The 17,037-nt window shown below is 43.2% G+C and overlaps 1 protein-coding gene across 1 annotated transcript; it reads left to right on the forward strand.

The window, feature by feature from the left end:
- Nucleotides 1-11,846: 11,846 nt before the first annotated feature.
- On the forward strand, nucleotides 11,847-14,777 carry NUDT15 (nudix hydrolase 15). Its single transcript, XM_014966236.1, has 3 exons — nucleotides 11,847-12,265; nucleotides 12,363-12,553; nucleotides 13,385-14,777. Exons 1-3 carry the CDS (start codon nucleotides 12,114-12,116, stop codon nucleotides 13,528-13,530), a joined length of 489 nt encoding a protein of 162 aa, XP_014821722.1. The 5' UTR covers nucleotides 11,847-12,113; the 3' UTR covers nucleotides 13,531-14,777.
- The last annotated feature ends 2,260 nt before the right edge of the window (nucleotides 14,778-17,037 follow it).

Here is a 17,037-nt window from a genome sequence, read left to right on the forward strand (position 1 = left end):
AGGAAAGCCATGCTGGAGCTGTGATTCTTGTGAGTTTTGTAACTGGAATTGCCCAATAACTGGAGAAGTTGCATTTTTTTGTTCTGAAACTGAAAGTGCATTATCATAACTTCTTCTTGGGCGAGTATTGCAAAAGGCAGAGTAACCATGGTTCAGTTATTTTGCTTCTGGTCTTCTGCTGTCTGCCGATAGTGTTGTTGTCACCTGTTAGCATTGCAGCAAGCTCAGTGCTTAGACCTGTGCCTCTTACATAGGATCATAGAATCATATGGGGTTAGAAGGGACCTCTGGAGATCATCTAGTCCAACCCCCCCACCGGAGCGGGTCTACCTAGAGCAGCTTGCACAGGAACTTGGCCAGGCAGGTTTTGAATGTCTCCAGAGAAGGAGATTCCACCACCTCTCTGGGCTGCCTGTTCCAGTGCTCTACCACTCTCACAGTAAAGAAGTTCCTCCTCATGTTTAGGTGGAACTTCTTATACTCAAGTTTGTGCCTATTTCCTCTTGTCCTGTCACTGGGCACCACTGAGAAAAGACCAGCCCCGTCCTCCTGACACCCTCCCTTTAAGTATTTGTAGGCATTAATTAGATCTCCCCTAAGCCTTCTCTTCTCAAGACTAAAAAGACCCAAGTCCTTCAGCCTCTCGTTGTAGGAGAGGTGCTCCAGGCGCTTAATCATCTTTGTGGCCCTTTGCTGTACCCTCTCCAGCAGTTCCCTGTCCTTCTTGAACTGGGGAACCCAGAAGTGGACACAGTACTCCAGATGGGGCCTCACCAGGACAGAGTAGAGGGGCAGGATGATCTCCCTTGACCTGCTGGCCACACTCTTTTTGATGCATACATTCAAGGTAGGAGTACATGTCACTGAGCCTGTGAGCAGCTGCAAAATTTTAATTTACCATCCAAAATTTTCCACCACAGCTGACAAAAGACTTCCTTCTGCCAAGAGTGGTGGGAACCGTGTTCTTTCTCCACCAAAATACCTCTCCTCTGTACAGACAGTGGCTCTTCAGTAGTCACCAGGCCTGCCTGCTTGTATATTGTGTCCACATAGAAACTTCAGCAGCTCTTGCAGTTCTGGGAGACTCTCCAAAATTACCTCCCCCCTGGAAAGAGGAAGAAAGGGTATGCAACGAAGTGTACAAAGACGGTGTCATGAAGCTTGGCAAAACTTAAAACCTTAAGCCTAAAAGCCCAAGGCTACTGTTCAGAGACCAGTACTGGCTACAGGTCGGGAAACTGGGCTTATATCTTCACTCAGTGGCTTGCAACTGCAAGTAAATTGGGCAAATCCCTCTGGGTCTATAATTCTTTCCTGCCTTTGCAAACAGCTTTAAGACATTTAGCGTACAACTACTATTGTATCTTCTTCTTCTTCTTCTTACTATGGGTGACTTCTCCTTCCAGATTTAAGATTAAGGTTTTTATTTTACACATCAAAAGAAGAAATGTTACATGGTGCTGCAATACTGAAGGACTTCTAGAAAGATTGTGGCAGCTGCTGCCATTGTCTATAGTCTGAAACACAGCTGTATGGAGGGATTTAATTATTTGGGTGTGATATTGTCAGATTTCCTTCTCAGCTGTCAGAACTGATCTGACTGGGATTCACTGTAAAAACACATGAATTTCTGTCTGCTTTCTGTCTGATCGCCAGTGCCACCATCCGGCTCAGACTGTTAGTACGAGGCAGTTGGGAGTTAATGCAACCCAAACCTTAAAAACATCCATTCTTGGAAATGACACGTTCACCTTTTCTTTGCTTTCTTAGAAAAATAAGATAATGATCTTGGCAACAACCAGACAAATGCCTAGTGAGTTCAGCTAAAGTAACTCAGGTTTGCATAGGCTCAGCCTGGTTCGATACCTGACCCACATTCATGGAGATTGTACAAGAAAGGGGAATGCTCCGTAAGATTCTGGCAAATATCCAGATGTTTTGCTAAATCTCCAGCAAATTCTACATACAGGTTCCTTCCTATTCAAAGTTTAAAATGGTGAGATTTCTTGCTAAAGTCAGAGTAAGTTTTTTAACACAAAACCAAGGCCCTCTCTGAAGCTGTATTTAAAGCTGTGAAGGAAGAAAAAAGGTATGTTGCAAATGAGGTAGAAGGAGCAAAGATATTTTAACAGACATACAGCAGTTTGAGGCCAAATGAAGCATCCCAGAAGGCTCAGACATTACAAAATAGATATGAATTTACTTTATTATGGATTTACCACATCTGCCTAGTAACAATGGTACAGTCTGATTTGCTTTCTAGAACTTGTAACCTCCGCTGGTCACCATTTAAAATAACAAAACAAGACATTAGGCCAGAGGGTCTTGCCAAGAATTCACCTGCATGAGAAAGCCAAAGCCTCTGCTAAGGACATGAATTTAGAGGGTTGAAAATTCCCAAGACCAAAAGAAGATATTTAGCATGGGCTTAAAAAGCATCCCAGTACCTGTGGAGAAAACCTCACTGAGCTTTCCAAAAGTTTTAGTTGAAGAGAGGAGAAAGGAGCCCACTTTTTCAGTATGGTAGGTGAGTAAACTGGTTTAGCTGCTGGACCAGCCAAGGGCAGAGGAAAAAACCTGATTTGAAGCAAAGTGAGAAGAATCCTTCAGTGCTTTACGTAGCATATCTTGCAGCCAGTGAATTCTCTCTGCATTGCTTGTCTGCAGAAGTACCGTCAGAGTTGACTCTGGACAAATTGCAGGTTGCTAAAGGGGCCCTCAGGAGCATCTAATAACACAAAACTATTCACTGTGCCTATCTGCAATATAAGCAACTTATTCCATCTGTTCTTCCGATGACTGTCATACAGAAAAGGCAATCCAGGATCCTTCCCTGAAGGTGCTCCAGTGTCTCTCCTGAAAGGATTCTGACATCGTCACCTGTCCTTGTGACAGGCGTTTGTACGCAGGTCTGGATGGGTGCAGTTTTCTACAGGGGTAGATATGAACATTGAGCACCAGCTCACCACCTCTCCCAATACAAGAACTGGGGAACACCAGGAAAGACTGGTAGGTTCAGTGTAAGCAAAAGGATTTTGCTTGCAAAAGCGATTCTTCACGTAGTGTGTAGTTAAGATGTGGATCACCTTGCCTTGGATGCTGCAAATGATGGGAGTTTACATGGGTTCAAGAGGAGCCTTGGTAAGTTTAAAGAAGAGAAACAAGAAGAGGGTTAGTAAATACACAAAAGCCACCTTTGCCTTGGGAAGTCACCAAGCCACAAATGGCTGTAGAAATCAAAAGCCCTGTCACAGTTTCTTGCCAGTTGCAGTCCAGACATTGACCACCAGTCCTATCCTAGATGGATTTCTGTCCTAATTAATGGACACTTTTCTATTCTTCTGGCTCAGGCTGCCCTGGGATTTGAATATGCCCAGAAGCTGGAGCACAATCCATCCTTGCCAGCCTACGAGTTGCCGAAGGTCACTTAAAATCTTAATGGCAGAGCTACAAATAAAACAGAATTTTTCACAGAAGCTGGAGCACAATGCATCCTTGCCAGCCTATGAGTTGCCGAAGGTCACTTAAAATGTTAATGGCAGAGCTACAAATAAAACAGAATTGTCTCACCACCTACACTCATTCAGATGACTCAGTCTTGTCTGTGCACACCAGAGCAAAGAAGTACTTAAGAAGAAATGGAGACAGTAAAACCCTCTCACCACAGCTCTAATTTGTCCTATTGCTCTTGCATACACACACCATTATTCTCTACGAATCGTGAAGACAGTGACCACTTTTGGGCTGACAGCGTATCTTGATGACAAGCAGTACTCTTAATGGACCCAGATACGAATGATAATCCCATCGCTAGTATAAAAAAGAATGCACTGGTATTAAAAAGGTACAGGAGTTCATAATAGTTGAAGGTTATAGGAATCAACCATTTTTTTGCTCAGCTAGGCCCTTTCCAAAGTACAGTATTAAACACAAGGATTTTCTGTTCCGTGATAAGGAACCACATAATGTAGAAAATCTTGTATGTCCTATAAATTCTGATATGAGAAGGTAATGAAAAAAAACATTGTTAGGAGTTTAATGTGAAGCCAGGATTGTGGAAAATGATGCAGATCATAAATGTATAGTAAAGGTAAGGTCATAGCATAGGCCATAATAATTTGCCATAGGCAAAATTTCCCTTCTGTTATCTGGAAACTCTTATATAGAAGGATCATTAGTGGAAATTCCAGTATTTCATCTGCAGGTGAGCAGTGTATTTAATTTCTTTACTCAGTATTCTCCATAGCTTCATTGTTGGTCACTTCATCAAATCACTAATTACTCTGACAGACAGGCCAGTGGCACGCTGGGGATGCTGTGAACCCTTGCCTACTTCTTATCCACAGATTTCCTTTAGAAAGCATTTATCTTGCAGTATAGTATTTGACAACCGTGGAAAAGGAAGAGACCAAGTTTAGAGGGGAAAGCCTGGAAAGGAAGTCAGGCCACATGGGACCTAACCAGTGACCCCACCACGTCAACCCGTCTTTCTTCTCCTCCACTTCCCAGTAAGTTCAGGCAGGCAGATCAAGTTCATTTCATCTCCTGCAGTGAAATTTGGATAAACATCACAGCACTGAACCATGAAGCTGGTTTTTATCATCGTAATGCCCTGGCTGCATCTTTAGGTCTGAATCCTATCTAAGTTTTGGAAATCAAATCAGAGGTACATAGCTCAGGGTCAATGTTCAACAGCTTATTATTAGTGCTAAAGTAAACTGTCTATTTGCAGGTAAGAATCAGTGCAAGATGTTATCACAGAGGACCTGCACAAGTACTAAAAATGAAAGGTATTACTTCTTAGTGTTTTGTTTTTCTTAAATGAGTTGGCACAAAATTGTTTTCTCACCCATCTTCTTTCATTTTTCTTTATTACTATTAAAGTGCATTTTGTGGACTTGAGGAAATTTGAGATGGAGACATACAACATTTCAAATCTGTTATAAACTGCAGGGAAAAGAAAAATGTTTTGACAGCAAGTAATATTAATTATCAGTATGAAAGTATATTTGCAATCAAGGAAATTAAGTGAAAACTTCTCAACTTATAAGAAGTGAAGCTAAAGTACTGTTGAGAATCTGAAGATTACAAGAGTTGTTTGCCACTTGTAGAAGGGGGGAAAAAAGTGTGGATTTAGGGATCAAAAGACAATACATTTTTACACAGGGTAGTGCATCTTGGCTTAATAAATTGCATAAAAAACTATTGAACAGGAAATAACTCCTGTCAACTACTCTGTGATGCTTTATGCAAGCAATGATAGGGATATATAAAATATTCAGACATACCTTGCAAGGATCCAAGTCCTCTGAAGTTATGTCAGAGCAAAGAGCAAAGTCTGGTTTACTGTTGTAGAACCAGACTCCAGTGGAGAATCACGTTTTATCTAAGATCTCCAAAGCACTTATTGCACGATATCCTAGTAGAAGATAGAGCTACCAGCTTCACGCAAGATTTGAGTAGGCGTGGCAGCATTTATTCCGGTTGAATCAGGACAATTCAGTTATTGAATCTAAATGGAAAAGGCAGGCCAAAAAAAAATTGCATGTGGTTACTTCACTTGTTTTGTCCAAAGCAGCTAGTATTTACATTTGGACGCCACATAAAAAAAAACCCCAAAATAAAACCAAACAACAAATTAAATTTGTACATAAAATTTGCATTGGCACTTTCAAGTGTAAAGCTTTGTATCCTTATTACTATATCATGTATCTTTAGCAGAATTTCATATGTTTTTAATATAGCAAGCTTGAGGAGAAAAAAAGGAAAAATGCCAATCATGGAATTATACCATCCCATAAGAGGAAGCTGTAGGTTATCAACCTCTCCTAATTACGTCCTTTCCTAACGTTAAAAGTGGCATAGCTGTAGTGGCGTTCTAGATTTTTACCTGGTCAGTGCAGACCCACAGCTGCATGGATGATTTTCATGGAAAAGACCCTGGCACATGACTAAATTAAAGCTGCGCATCAGCTGTTTGCCAAGAAGGCCAACAGCATCCTGGCATGTATCAGGAACAGCATGGTGAGGAGGACTTGGGAGGCGATCGCCCTGAGGAGGGAGGCCCCTCCTCAAGTATGTGTCCAGTTTTGCGCCCCTTACCACAAAAAAGACATTGAGGTGCTGGAGCGGGTCCAGAGAAGGGCAACAAAGCTGGTGAGGGATCTGGAGAGTAAGACTTATGAGGAGCAGCTAAGGGAGCTGGGGTTGTTTTTTTCTGGAGGAGGCTGAGGGGAGACCTTCTCGCTCTTTACAACTACCTGAAAGGAGGCTGTAGAGAGGCATGGGTCGGTCTGTTCTCCCAAGTTACAGGCATATGACAACAGGAAATGGCCCCAAGTTGCACCAGGGGAGGTTCAGATTGGATATTAGGAAAAATCTTTACACTGAAAGGGTTATCAAGTATTGGAATGGGCTGCCCAGGGAAGCGGTTGAGGCACCATCCCTGGAAGTATTAAAAGATGGGTAGACATAGCGCTTAGTGACATGGTTTTTTTTAATCAGAATTAGGTTGATGGTTGGACTAGATGATCTTAAAGGTCCCTTCCAACCTAGACAATTCTATGATTCTATCAATAAAACAACCCAGCAGAGAAATGGGATGAGAGCTCCTGTCTTAGAGAAGAGTATGCAGCATCCTATTGTGGCAAAAATGCCAGGATTTTCACCCAGGAACATGGAGACTGGATACTCTCTTGCCATCACCACATCTCAGAGGCAGCAGATGACAGCTCATTAGATCATGCCTCAGCTTTGTTGACTCTGTTTTCAACTAAACACTCACTTCTGGTGACTTAACTCACTTGCTGATACCAAACATGACAAGGGCTTATAGTCCTGATTTCTCAGCTGTGAGGCAAAACAACCTCCCAGTTCTAACTGACAGCATCTCAAGGAAAAGTGGGCAAATTTAAGCTGAAGGGACTGGAATATGCCATGTGAGGTGAAACACTCAGGTAGTAACAGCAAGCCTTTAAAAGACTCCGTGCACAAATGGCGTGATGATTTACTGGCATTAACTTTGAATAGATTTTCATCCTTTGTCCTTTGAGTGTCTTCTTCCTTCTGAAAGGTCTTTTTTTTACCAAACCCGAATTATACTTCCTCAATGTATCTCTTAAAAATAAGTGAACTGGAAATAAATGAAATTTCCCCCAAGAACAGATGCATACAGACACGCCAGAAATTCATTAAGGTTTAGTAAACTTACAAAAACTAAACTCAAGGAATTAAAAACTACTAAGGAACTTCAACTATGCCTGGCATCTTCACATGAAATAAAAATCACTCACATGTGTCAAATTTCTGTAGCACTGTACATCCCTGGAGACCCCAAAGAACTTAACAGATCCAAGGCTCTGTGATGTTACAAGCTTTGGCTTTAAGGAGATGGTCTTCAACCCAGTGCAGCTGCTTGTGTCAGAGTTGGGAGCTATTTGTTTCCATGAAATTAGAAAGTAAAACCATTATTTACAATCAAAAGGGACCGACCTTTTAATGGATTTCTGCATTTTTGCAAATACCAAGTACATGAGTTTGTGAGAAGAAATCTTAACTTGTTGTCAGAACAGAATCACAGAACAGTTTAGGTTGGAGGGTGTCTCTGAAGGCTGTCTGCTCCAAACCCTCCTCTTCCCCTCACGCCACCCCTTGTCTAAAGCAGGGCCAGCTTCCAGCAGGTCACTTTGGGTCGTGTTGTGTTGGGTTTTCAGCCTTTCCAAAGATGGAGGTTCCCAGTCTCCCCAGGCAACCTGCTGTAGCACTCTGCTCCAGCAGAGCAAAGCCAGTCTCCAGGAGACTCACTTAAACTCCCAATTCAAAGGAGTTTGGGCACTTCTTTATTAGGTGAGGCTCAGCTCTCTGCACGGTAATACATCACAGCAGAAAAGCACTTTCCATCCAACTAGAATGGCAATAGAACAGTACTGTTTTCCTTCTAAAAAAAAAAAAAAATTACAGGATTTTATTACATGTGATGAGAGCTTATTTAAGTTTCAACATAAAAGCAATGTATCATACATGTCTTAATTTCTGGTATTAATTTCCAGCAAGCTGTAACATTGCAGCAGGGGATAATTTATACTAAAAGACTCAGCAATTCAGTGGATGCGTGGGGTGTCATGGAAATCTTTCTGTTAAAATAGAAGCGAGGAAACAGTCAACGTTAAATTTTAAGTTTTCAGTACTGGGGTTCAGGATGATAACCAGCTGCTTGAACGCAAGTGAAGGAGAATCCATACATCTTTGTACTGAGGTGCTGGAGCGGGTCCAGAGAAGGGCGACAAAGATGGTGAGGGGTCTGGAGAATAAGTCTTATGAGGAGAGGCTGAGGGAACTGGGGTTATTCAGCCTGGAGAAGAGGAGGCTGAGGGGAGACCCTATTGCTCTCTACAACTACCTGAAAGGAGGGTGTAGAGAGGTGGGGGTCGGTCTCTTCTCACAAGTCACAGGCGACAGGACAAGAGGAAATGGCCTCAAGTTACACCAGGGGAGGTTCAGGCTGGATATTAGGAAAAATTTTTTCACTGAAAGGGTTGTCAGACATTGGAATGGGCTGCCCAGGGAGGTGGTTGAGGCACCATCCCTGGAGGTGTTCAAAAGACGGGTTGATGTGGTGCTGGGAGGTCTGGTTTAGTGATGGTGTTCCTTGTTTGTTGTGTGGGTGTCTATTTTTGTCAGTTAGGTTGACGGTTGGACAAGATGATCTTTAAGGTCCCTTCCAACCTAGAAGATTCTGTGATTCTGTGATCTTCCAAGTGCAGGTTTCAGTCAGCCTGCTGGCGGGGCTTTGATGCCACGCACTGCTGTCACATTCCACCCAGCTTCTGAACGCCAGCTTTGCAGTGGTAAATACTTCAACATAATCCCTACATCTTCCAGTTCCTGCTTCTGGCAAGCGAGCATGAATATGCAGTGAATTCCACAGCCCGGGAACCGCGTGCATGAGATTCTCAGGAAGAGGGATGTTTTCTGATCCCGTGGCTGCTTTTCAAGCAGCTTTTGTGCAGCGTCTGCTTTGCTGATGCGGATTCTCTACGCGTGTTCTTCTCAAGGAACGGCTGCGTAGTCATTTTAATCTGACATAAATCTGGCCTGTCACTAACACAGTTAGTCCCACCATTCTTGTTCCCAGCTCCTCACACTCCCTGCCTCTGTTGTGCCAATTCACTCACTCACGTACCTGAGCTGTAAATTGTATCAGGGAACACATCCTGCTGAAAAAAATAAGCTTTTTCTGCAGTTTGCTGAAGTAGGTTTGGCTGCGTGCTACGTTTAATCTGATCTAAGTCTGTCCCACCCTCTCCCTGTGCTGCCCACAGCACGCTAGAAAACAAATTCAGGAAACAAAATATTCTTTTTGGAGCCAGATCAGCTCACTCATCCAGTTCACTGCACAGCCACTGCAGTAACAGTATGAGCATGAAGAACAAGTGCTTGGGCCTGAAAAGAAGGCGCCTCCCTTTCAATAGCAGCCTGGACACGTGCTGGTTTAAATACACTATTTTCGCTGTTTATCTCACACAAGTACTTTTTCAGATGAAATATTAATAAACAAGTTTACAAGAGCATATAAATCATAACCTTGCAAGCTTTTCAACACACTACAGTAGCAGAAGACGCATTTTTACTTTCTCATTCTTTGCTTGTTCTCATCTCGTTTCTTCAGTGGATGTCTGCTCACTGTTAAAGATGCAGAAATACTGGCATTTACTGTGCAAAACCTTAGCACATGTCCACATCCCAAATAAATCATGAAGTGAAACCGATTCGAACAGATTCAGTCAACAAAACGTGCTTCATTTTCATATTCTTTAATGACCACAAACATAAGATGAAAAAATTTAAACAACTAAATACAAACACCTACATAAAAGCAGATTCCAAAACCTTAGGGGGAAAAAAAAAAAAAAAAAAGCTGTTTTTAAATCCTGTAAAGGAATACTACTTCACATCCTTGTTGCAATCAATAGGATGGTAGAGAGAAAGAGAAAATCTTAGTCTACTGACAAATATTACAATTGTTTATAAGAAGTATTAAAGTTTTTACATTCTACATAATTATCTTTATATAACAGTTGTAAGAAATTCTATCCAGCTACCATCCTAACAAACACAATGACTGCATGAGAACTTTTTGTATTTAAAAAGATATAAGTAGAACAACAGCCTTGTGTGTAAATGCTGTCTGCTATAAGGAACAGGAAAATGGTGTACACTGAAAGTAAAATGTTTTCATTTTTCAGATAAACAGCCTTGTGGTGTTTTAATATATTGGACCAGAAAGATCTTAGTGGATGAGGAGTCTTTGATAAGATCATGGTCATCTTAAAATGTAAATACAGAAATGACATAACTGACTGATATTTAATCTGGAGATTAGGATACTCCAGCTGTACTGCAAGGCAGATAAAGATGAATGAGCTTGGTTTAAAAAAAGTCAGATTATTATTTTTTTATTTATTAATGTCAGTAATTCAGAGTGTGAGCTGAATTACAGCTAAACAGCACAGCCAACTATCGTCAATACACTCCTGACATTTCCTTAATGCTAACACTGGGACTCATCCGAAGCTCTAATGAGCCAGTCCAGGGAATAAAACCTAAGAAAACTGATCCCACAAAAAGCAGTGATTAATCTTCAGCTAGTTTGGCCCTGTGACCTTCATAGGTAAATAAAAACATCTGTAAACAAGTATCTTAAAAATCTTACAAAAATGAACTAAAGTCCCATGAAGGAATAATACTTCCTATCTCTGTTGTGATCAATAGGCTGGAAAATGGGAAAACCTGACAAACTTTATTTAAACAGTTTTTTATAGGGAACATGAAAGTTCGTGTCTTATATTCTACATATTTCTATAATCAAGAAAGAGTGAAAATAAGGTAATCAGTTATTAGAAGAAATTTTCGGTTATCAGCGAGGAACCGTTATTCTGCCTCTGCAGCTCTACTTAGCTAAGTCTATAGTTCCTTTTTTAATAATTTCAAGGTGACTCTCCAGAGTCAAACTTTTCACTCAGCAGGAACTGTGGGCTAAGACAAGAAGGGCCACTTTTTAAGTTATAGAGTCAGAGTGATTTGGGTTGGAAGGGATCTTAAAGATCATCAAGTTCCACCCCCCCTGCCATGGGCAGGGACACCTCCCACTAGAGCAGGGTGCTCAAAGCCCCATCCAGCCTGGCCTTGAACACTTCCAGGGATGGGGCATCCACACCTTCTCTGGGCAACCTGTTCCAGTGTCTCACCACCCTCACAGTAAAGAATTTCTTTCTAGTATGTAATCTAAATCTCCCCTCTTCCAGTTTAAAACCATTACCCCTCATCCTATCGCTACACTCCCTGATAAAGAGTCCCTCCCCACCTCTCCTGTAGCCCCCGTTAGGTACTGGAAGGCTGACACAAGGTCTCCCCGAAGCTTTCTCTTCTCAAGGTTGAACAACCTCAACTCTCCCAGCCTGTCCTCATAGGAGAGGTGCTCCAGCCCTCTGAAGATCTTTGAGGACCTCCTCTGGACCCTCTCCAACAGGCCCATGTCCCTCTTGTGCAGACTTATGAATTAAGTCTGCAGCCAGAGACCAGCTGGCACCCCCACCTCCCTGCATCTTCTTTCTTCATTCTTAGACGCCCCTCATTTGCACAAACGCTTTTCGAGCCCTCAGTGACCTCACTAGTCCCTTCGCATTCAGAGACACAAAAAAACCACCCCCAAACGAACAGAAATACAGAAGGGACAGCCATTTCGCCAGGTAGGCGGTACCTCCGCCCCTCAGGCACCTCTCTGCTACAGTCACTGCTTCCCTCACAGCGACGGCCGTTGCCCTCCCACTGCCGGCAGCCACGTCCAGCGGTGTGGCCAGCACCGGGTCCTGCCCCCCTCCGCGCTCCGCCGGCGATCGTTTACCCGGGGTCAGGCCAGGCCGGCTGCCCCCGCTCGGCCCCGCGGGGAGGCCGAGGCGCCCTCGTCCCCCCCTCGACTCCCCTCAGCGACGCCCCCCGCCCCGACGTAACGTCACCACCATGCGCACCTTACGCGCCCTCCTCATTGGCGGAGCCGCCCCCGCCCGCTGCCGCGCTGAGGACCCGAGGGGGGAACAGAGCCTCCCCCCGCCGGCATGGGTGAAGCGGCGCAGCCCCCGCGGCCGGGGATCGGCGTGGGGGTGGTGGTCACCAGCCCCGCGCACCCCAACTGCGTCCTCCTGGGCAAGAGGAAAGGCTCGGTAGGGGCCGGCACCTACCAGCTCCCCGGAGGTCACCTGGAGTTCGGGTAGGAGCCCCGAGCCACCCCCCCTACCCCCCCAATCCCACACACCTCCCCCCGGGTCAGCCCGTCCTGAGGCGGCCTTGCCTTCCCCCGCCCGCAGGGAGAGCCTGGCGGAGTGCGCCGCGCGGGAGACGCTGGAAGAGGCGGGGCTGCGCCTGCGCCGCCTGCGCTTCGCCTCCGCCGTCAACGCCTTCTGCGCCGCCGCGCGCTACCACTACGTCACCGTCCTCATGAAGGGCGAGGCCGAGCCGGGGGCGGAGCCGTGCAACCGCGAGCCCGAGAAGAACGAGGGTGAGGGGCGTGACGTGACGTCAGTCGCGGGGCGGCGTGACGTCGGCGGGAGGTCGCTCGGCGGGAAGGGGTGCGGGTGCGGCTGTGGGGAAATGCGCCTTTCTGCTTGCCTTTGTGGCCGCGCGCTTTGAGGTAATGAGGCGAGGGAGTGGCAGCGGGTAGGTACACCTGATATATGAGGGGAGATTTAGATCAGATTCTATAAAGAAATTATTCACTGAGAGGGTGGTGAGACACTGGAACAGGTTGGCCAGAGAAGCTGTGGATGCCCCATCCCTGGAAGTGTTTAAGGCCAGGCTGGATGTGGCCTTGAGCAACCTGGTCTAGTGGGAGGTGTCCCTGCCCATGGCAGGGGGGTTGGAACTCGATGATCTTCAAGGTCCCTTCCAACCCAAACCATTCTATGATTCTATGATATAAGGCAGATCTGAGAAAACACCAACTTGCAGTAGGATCCAGGTTTGGAATCACAGAAGGGTTTTTGGGTTGGAAGGGACCTCTAAGGGTCATCCAGCCCAGCCCCCCTTGGAATGAGCGGGGACATCTTCGACTAGATCAGGTTCCTCAGAGCCTCGTCCCACCGGACCTGGAATGTCTCCAGGGATGGGGCATCTCCCACCTCTCTGGGCAGCCTGTCCCAGCGCCTCGCCACCCTCAGTGTAAAAAAATTCCCTTAAGGGAAGGAAAGTAATTTTAAATTAACTGTGTACGCAACGGAGAACTTTGTGTTGGTAACTTCAGAATCCACCCAGACTCACGGCGGCAGAATTATTACAGGATTAATTTTACGCTCTGGCTTTTTATTTTTCTTTCATTTTTATTTCCCTGCAGGTTGGGAATGGGTTAAGTGGGATGAGTTTCCACCGGCAGATCAACTGTTCTGGGCCCTGCGCTGCTTACGAGAGCAAGGTTACAATCCCTTCACAGAAGAGCTCGACCATCTCAGGGGGTACACGGGAAGTCACCAACTAGGCTAAAAACTTAATTGCACATTATGGAACAGACTGGAGGACAGACCTGTTGGTTTTTTTTTTTGTTTGATGTAAAAGAAAAAAAAAGGATAAATATCATGCTTGCTCTGCCCCTATCAAAATATGACCCTTCCCAAAGCCAGAAAGATGCCAACGTTTCTGTGCTTTTACCATATTTCACACAACTGTTGTCTCTCATTCCAGAGCTATTTCTAGCTCTAGTGGTTAATGTTTTCCTTTGTAGAAAATTCAGTGTTTTATCTGGTTAATCCTTACATAGATGAGTATCCCTTTGGAAGGCAGAACTTGTCAGAGCAGCTCACTCACTTGGAAACGGTTGTAGTATCAGGCCCCAGAGAAACTGATTGGTGTAAACCACTGTCCTGCTTTCTGCGTGAAACTACTTGGTACGTCGTGCTGCTTTCCTTTAATTATAAATATTGGACCAATTTTTAAACTTCGCCTTGTTTCACAGCTTCAGTTAAGACACTGTCATGAACAAAAGTCTCATTTTACAGACAGTGCCTCATTCTCCTGCCGACAGTAGTACGTACTTGGAAAACAGTGTTTATAAACAGGAAAAGGCTGCAGTGGCAATTTCCCTGACCCTTCTTGCCACCCCCTTTTCATTACAGAGTTCTGTTTACAGCCTCAGTTACATTAGAATTTATCTGCAGGAGCATTTCAGATCTCTGCAAGTTCATCTTCATTTCTGATCATGTTACTAAACCCTTGAACAGTTTAACCAAGAGGCACCTACACTATTCTATGAGGTTGACACAAATTACCATTGTACAAACCAATCTCATTTGTAGGTGTAGCTCTACAGCAGACAGTCATACTTTTCCACTAAAGAAGGTTGTCAGTATTTAAACAGCACAGATGGGTGCAATTCTGTATGGCTGCTGGGATTTGATAGAGTTAATTTTCAGTGACTAAATGACTGAACAGGTAATGAATGAAATCGCAGTACACAAAGGTAGATACAAATGAGTTAATATTTTTTATTTTTCTAGAATCTGTAACCAAATTTGATTCTTTTCCAGCTGTAAGTCATTAGCACATCAGCAATTAATTTTAGGATATGACTTTTAAAAAAATAACTAGTTGGGTAATTTTTTTTCCTCTTTGGGGTTCTTTCAAAGCACTGTTTTTGTCTGTTTCCTTTAGATATACTCATTGTACAAAAAATGTTCTGAGATGCCTTTAATTTCTTTTGAATAAAACATAAGCACAATATCGAAGGATTAAAATTGAATTGACTTGTCAGTTCTTAAAAGCAATGAGCTTGAAGGGTTTAAAAAGCTCTTCCTTACTTTGCACGTACATTTTCTTAAATGGAGACAGCTCTTTTCACTGAGATGCAGAGTGATACAAGGTATAAAGATGCTACTGACGATTGCAAGCCTCCTGCTTAGAATTTGAAGTATTAACTACGCACAACTTCCTTTAGGACAGATACTCTTTCTCTGAAGTGAACAAAGAAGATAATGTTGTAAAGCAGTTTTGAAATGGGAAATATCACAGAAAATTCCTTTACTACGGTATCTTTGTTGAAAGCTTATTTTTTCTATTCAAAAGTGGAGATTTTCTTCCTGAAAGCAACTTTACGTACACTGAAAATTATTCCTTTCAGCAGTCAACAAAGATGCTCCATGAAGAGTTGACAGATGTCCTGCCCATCTGTCCCAAAGAATAATTAAAAAAAATAAATTACTAAGATGATTTAGTGCCATTTTAAATTTTCTTTACATTTCTAACTCCTGATAAGAAAACAGGGGTCACTGTAAAATGGTTTGTATACAATAAATATTTTGTTACCATTAATGGTTATATTCATTCTATCCGTTGTAAATATACAAGTAGTTACTGAAATGAGGACACAAACAGTATCTCCATATGTCAAGGTTTCTGTGTCCTGTCTAAGTGGACTCATTAACTGACTACAGTGCATTACTGCAAACAGCTGTCAGCAATCCCTAACTTAAATAACTTGTTTTTTATGTATCGTGCATTTTTACTTTCACCCCTCCCCCCCCAAAAAAATTGATTTTCAATAGTTTTTAGCTGCCAAGACTTGGCCCTTTACTTTGATTTCACTGAATTTCACTGAATTTCCACTGAATTTCTAGAGTTGGAAGGGACCATAGAGATCATCTAGTCCAACTCCCCTGCTGAAGCAGGATTGCCTAGAGCTAGAGCATGTTACTCAGGACTGCATCCAGGCGGGTTTTGAAAATCTCCAAAGAAGGGGACTCCACAACCTCCCTGGGCAGCCTGTTCCAGGGCTCTGTCACCCTCACCGTGAAGAAGTTTCTCCTCATATTTGAGTGGAACCTCTTATGTTCCAACTTGTGCCCGTTGCCCCTCGTCCTCTCGGTGGGAACCACTGAAAAGAGTCTGGCTCCCTCCTCCTTCAACCCTCCCTTGAGATACTTGTAGGCGTTGATAAGGTCTCCCTTCAGTACTTTTGCTAAATAGGAAAATTTATTAAGTACATATCCAAGTCGCTGAATAACAAAACACCCAGTTAAAACTTTGCGGTTTGCCAAATTGCTTGTAACAGACAGAATTCACCTAAAATGGCATTATACTTACCTAGCATTGAGAAAATTCACTCCTGAGCAATACATAGTCTGGAGCACTGATGTAAGAAACTCAGCAGGATGCATCTTATACCCAGAGTCTGATTTTTATGCTAAGCAACCAGTGGGCAGAGCTGTCATCTTACCTATTTCTTAAATGTAACACGTTGGTCCCATTTAATCCCTTAACAGAGTAGCAAACAACCCAGAAAAAGAAGTCGTCATTGCTTCTGTTCACTCTTATTTATTAAATGTCTGGAACAGTCACCTGCCTCCCCAATATTTCAGTTAGTAAATCACCTGATACAGCCATATAAGAGTTTTGGGTAGACTGTACCTTATACTTCCCATGAAAATTAAGTAGCTCTATTTGTATTTCATTCCAAGAAAATAAAGACGACAGAGACTGTTGAGCTGTGGCTGTGTAATAATACACATTGGGCATTTAGGGAAGAAAATACTAATCCCACAGTACAAAGCATTAAGAAAATGCATTTTGCAGTATTGTGTATGATTGTTATCATATATGTTTTAAGAATAATGTAGAAACAGTGTGAACTAGAACAGGAGTATACAAGGTTAATTAGGCTGATTGAGAGAGACTGGGTGTATTGAGATGAACATGAATTAAGGAGGAGATACAGTTCTCTATAAAGACATTGGGAGTAAACACCAAAAAGGAAAAAGAGGATACTGAATAAAAGTTAACATATATAGATAACTTTATATTGCAAAATAGAGGTGAAATTTTAGTAACTTTGAAAATACTTCCAAAAGGAACAGCTGAGACAAAACCAAATTCTTCACTTCTTTTTTAAAACAAGAAGTGCTGCCCCGTATTACGTGACTGAACGTGACTGAAGAGGTCCTTTTCATTTCTACATCCTTATGGGATTTGTACATACATTGGTCATATGTGGCAGCGTTA

The sequence above is a fragment of the Calidris pugnax genome, unplaced genomic scaffold (genome assembly GCF_001431845.1).
Source record: "Calidris pugnax isolate Ruff unplaced genomic scaffold, ASM143184v1 scaffold20, whole genome shotgun sequence".
In the NCBI taxonomy this organism is placed as follows: Eukaryota; Metazoa; Chordata; class Aves; order Charadriiformes; family Scolopacidae; genus Calidris; species Calidris pugnax.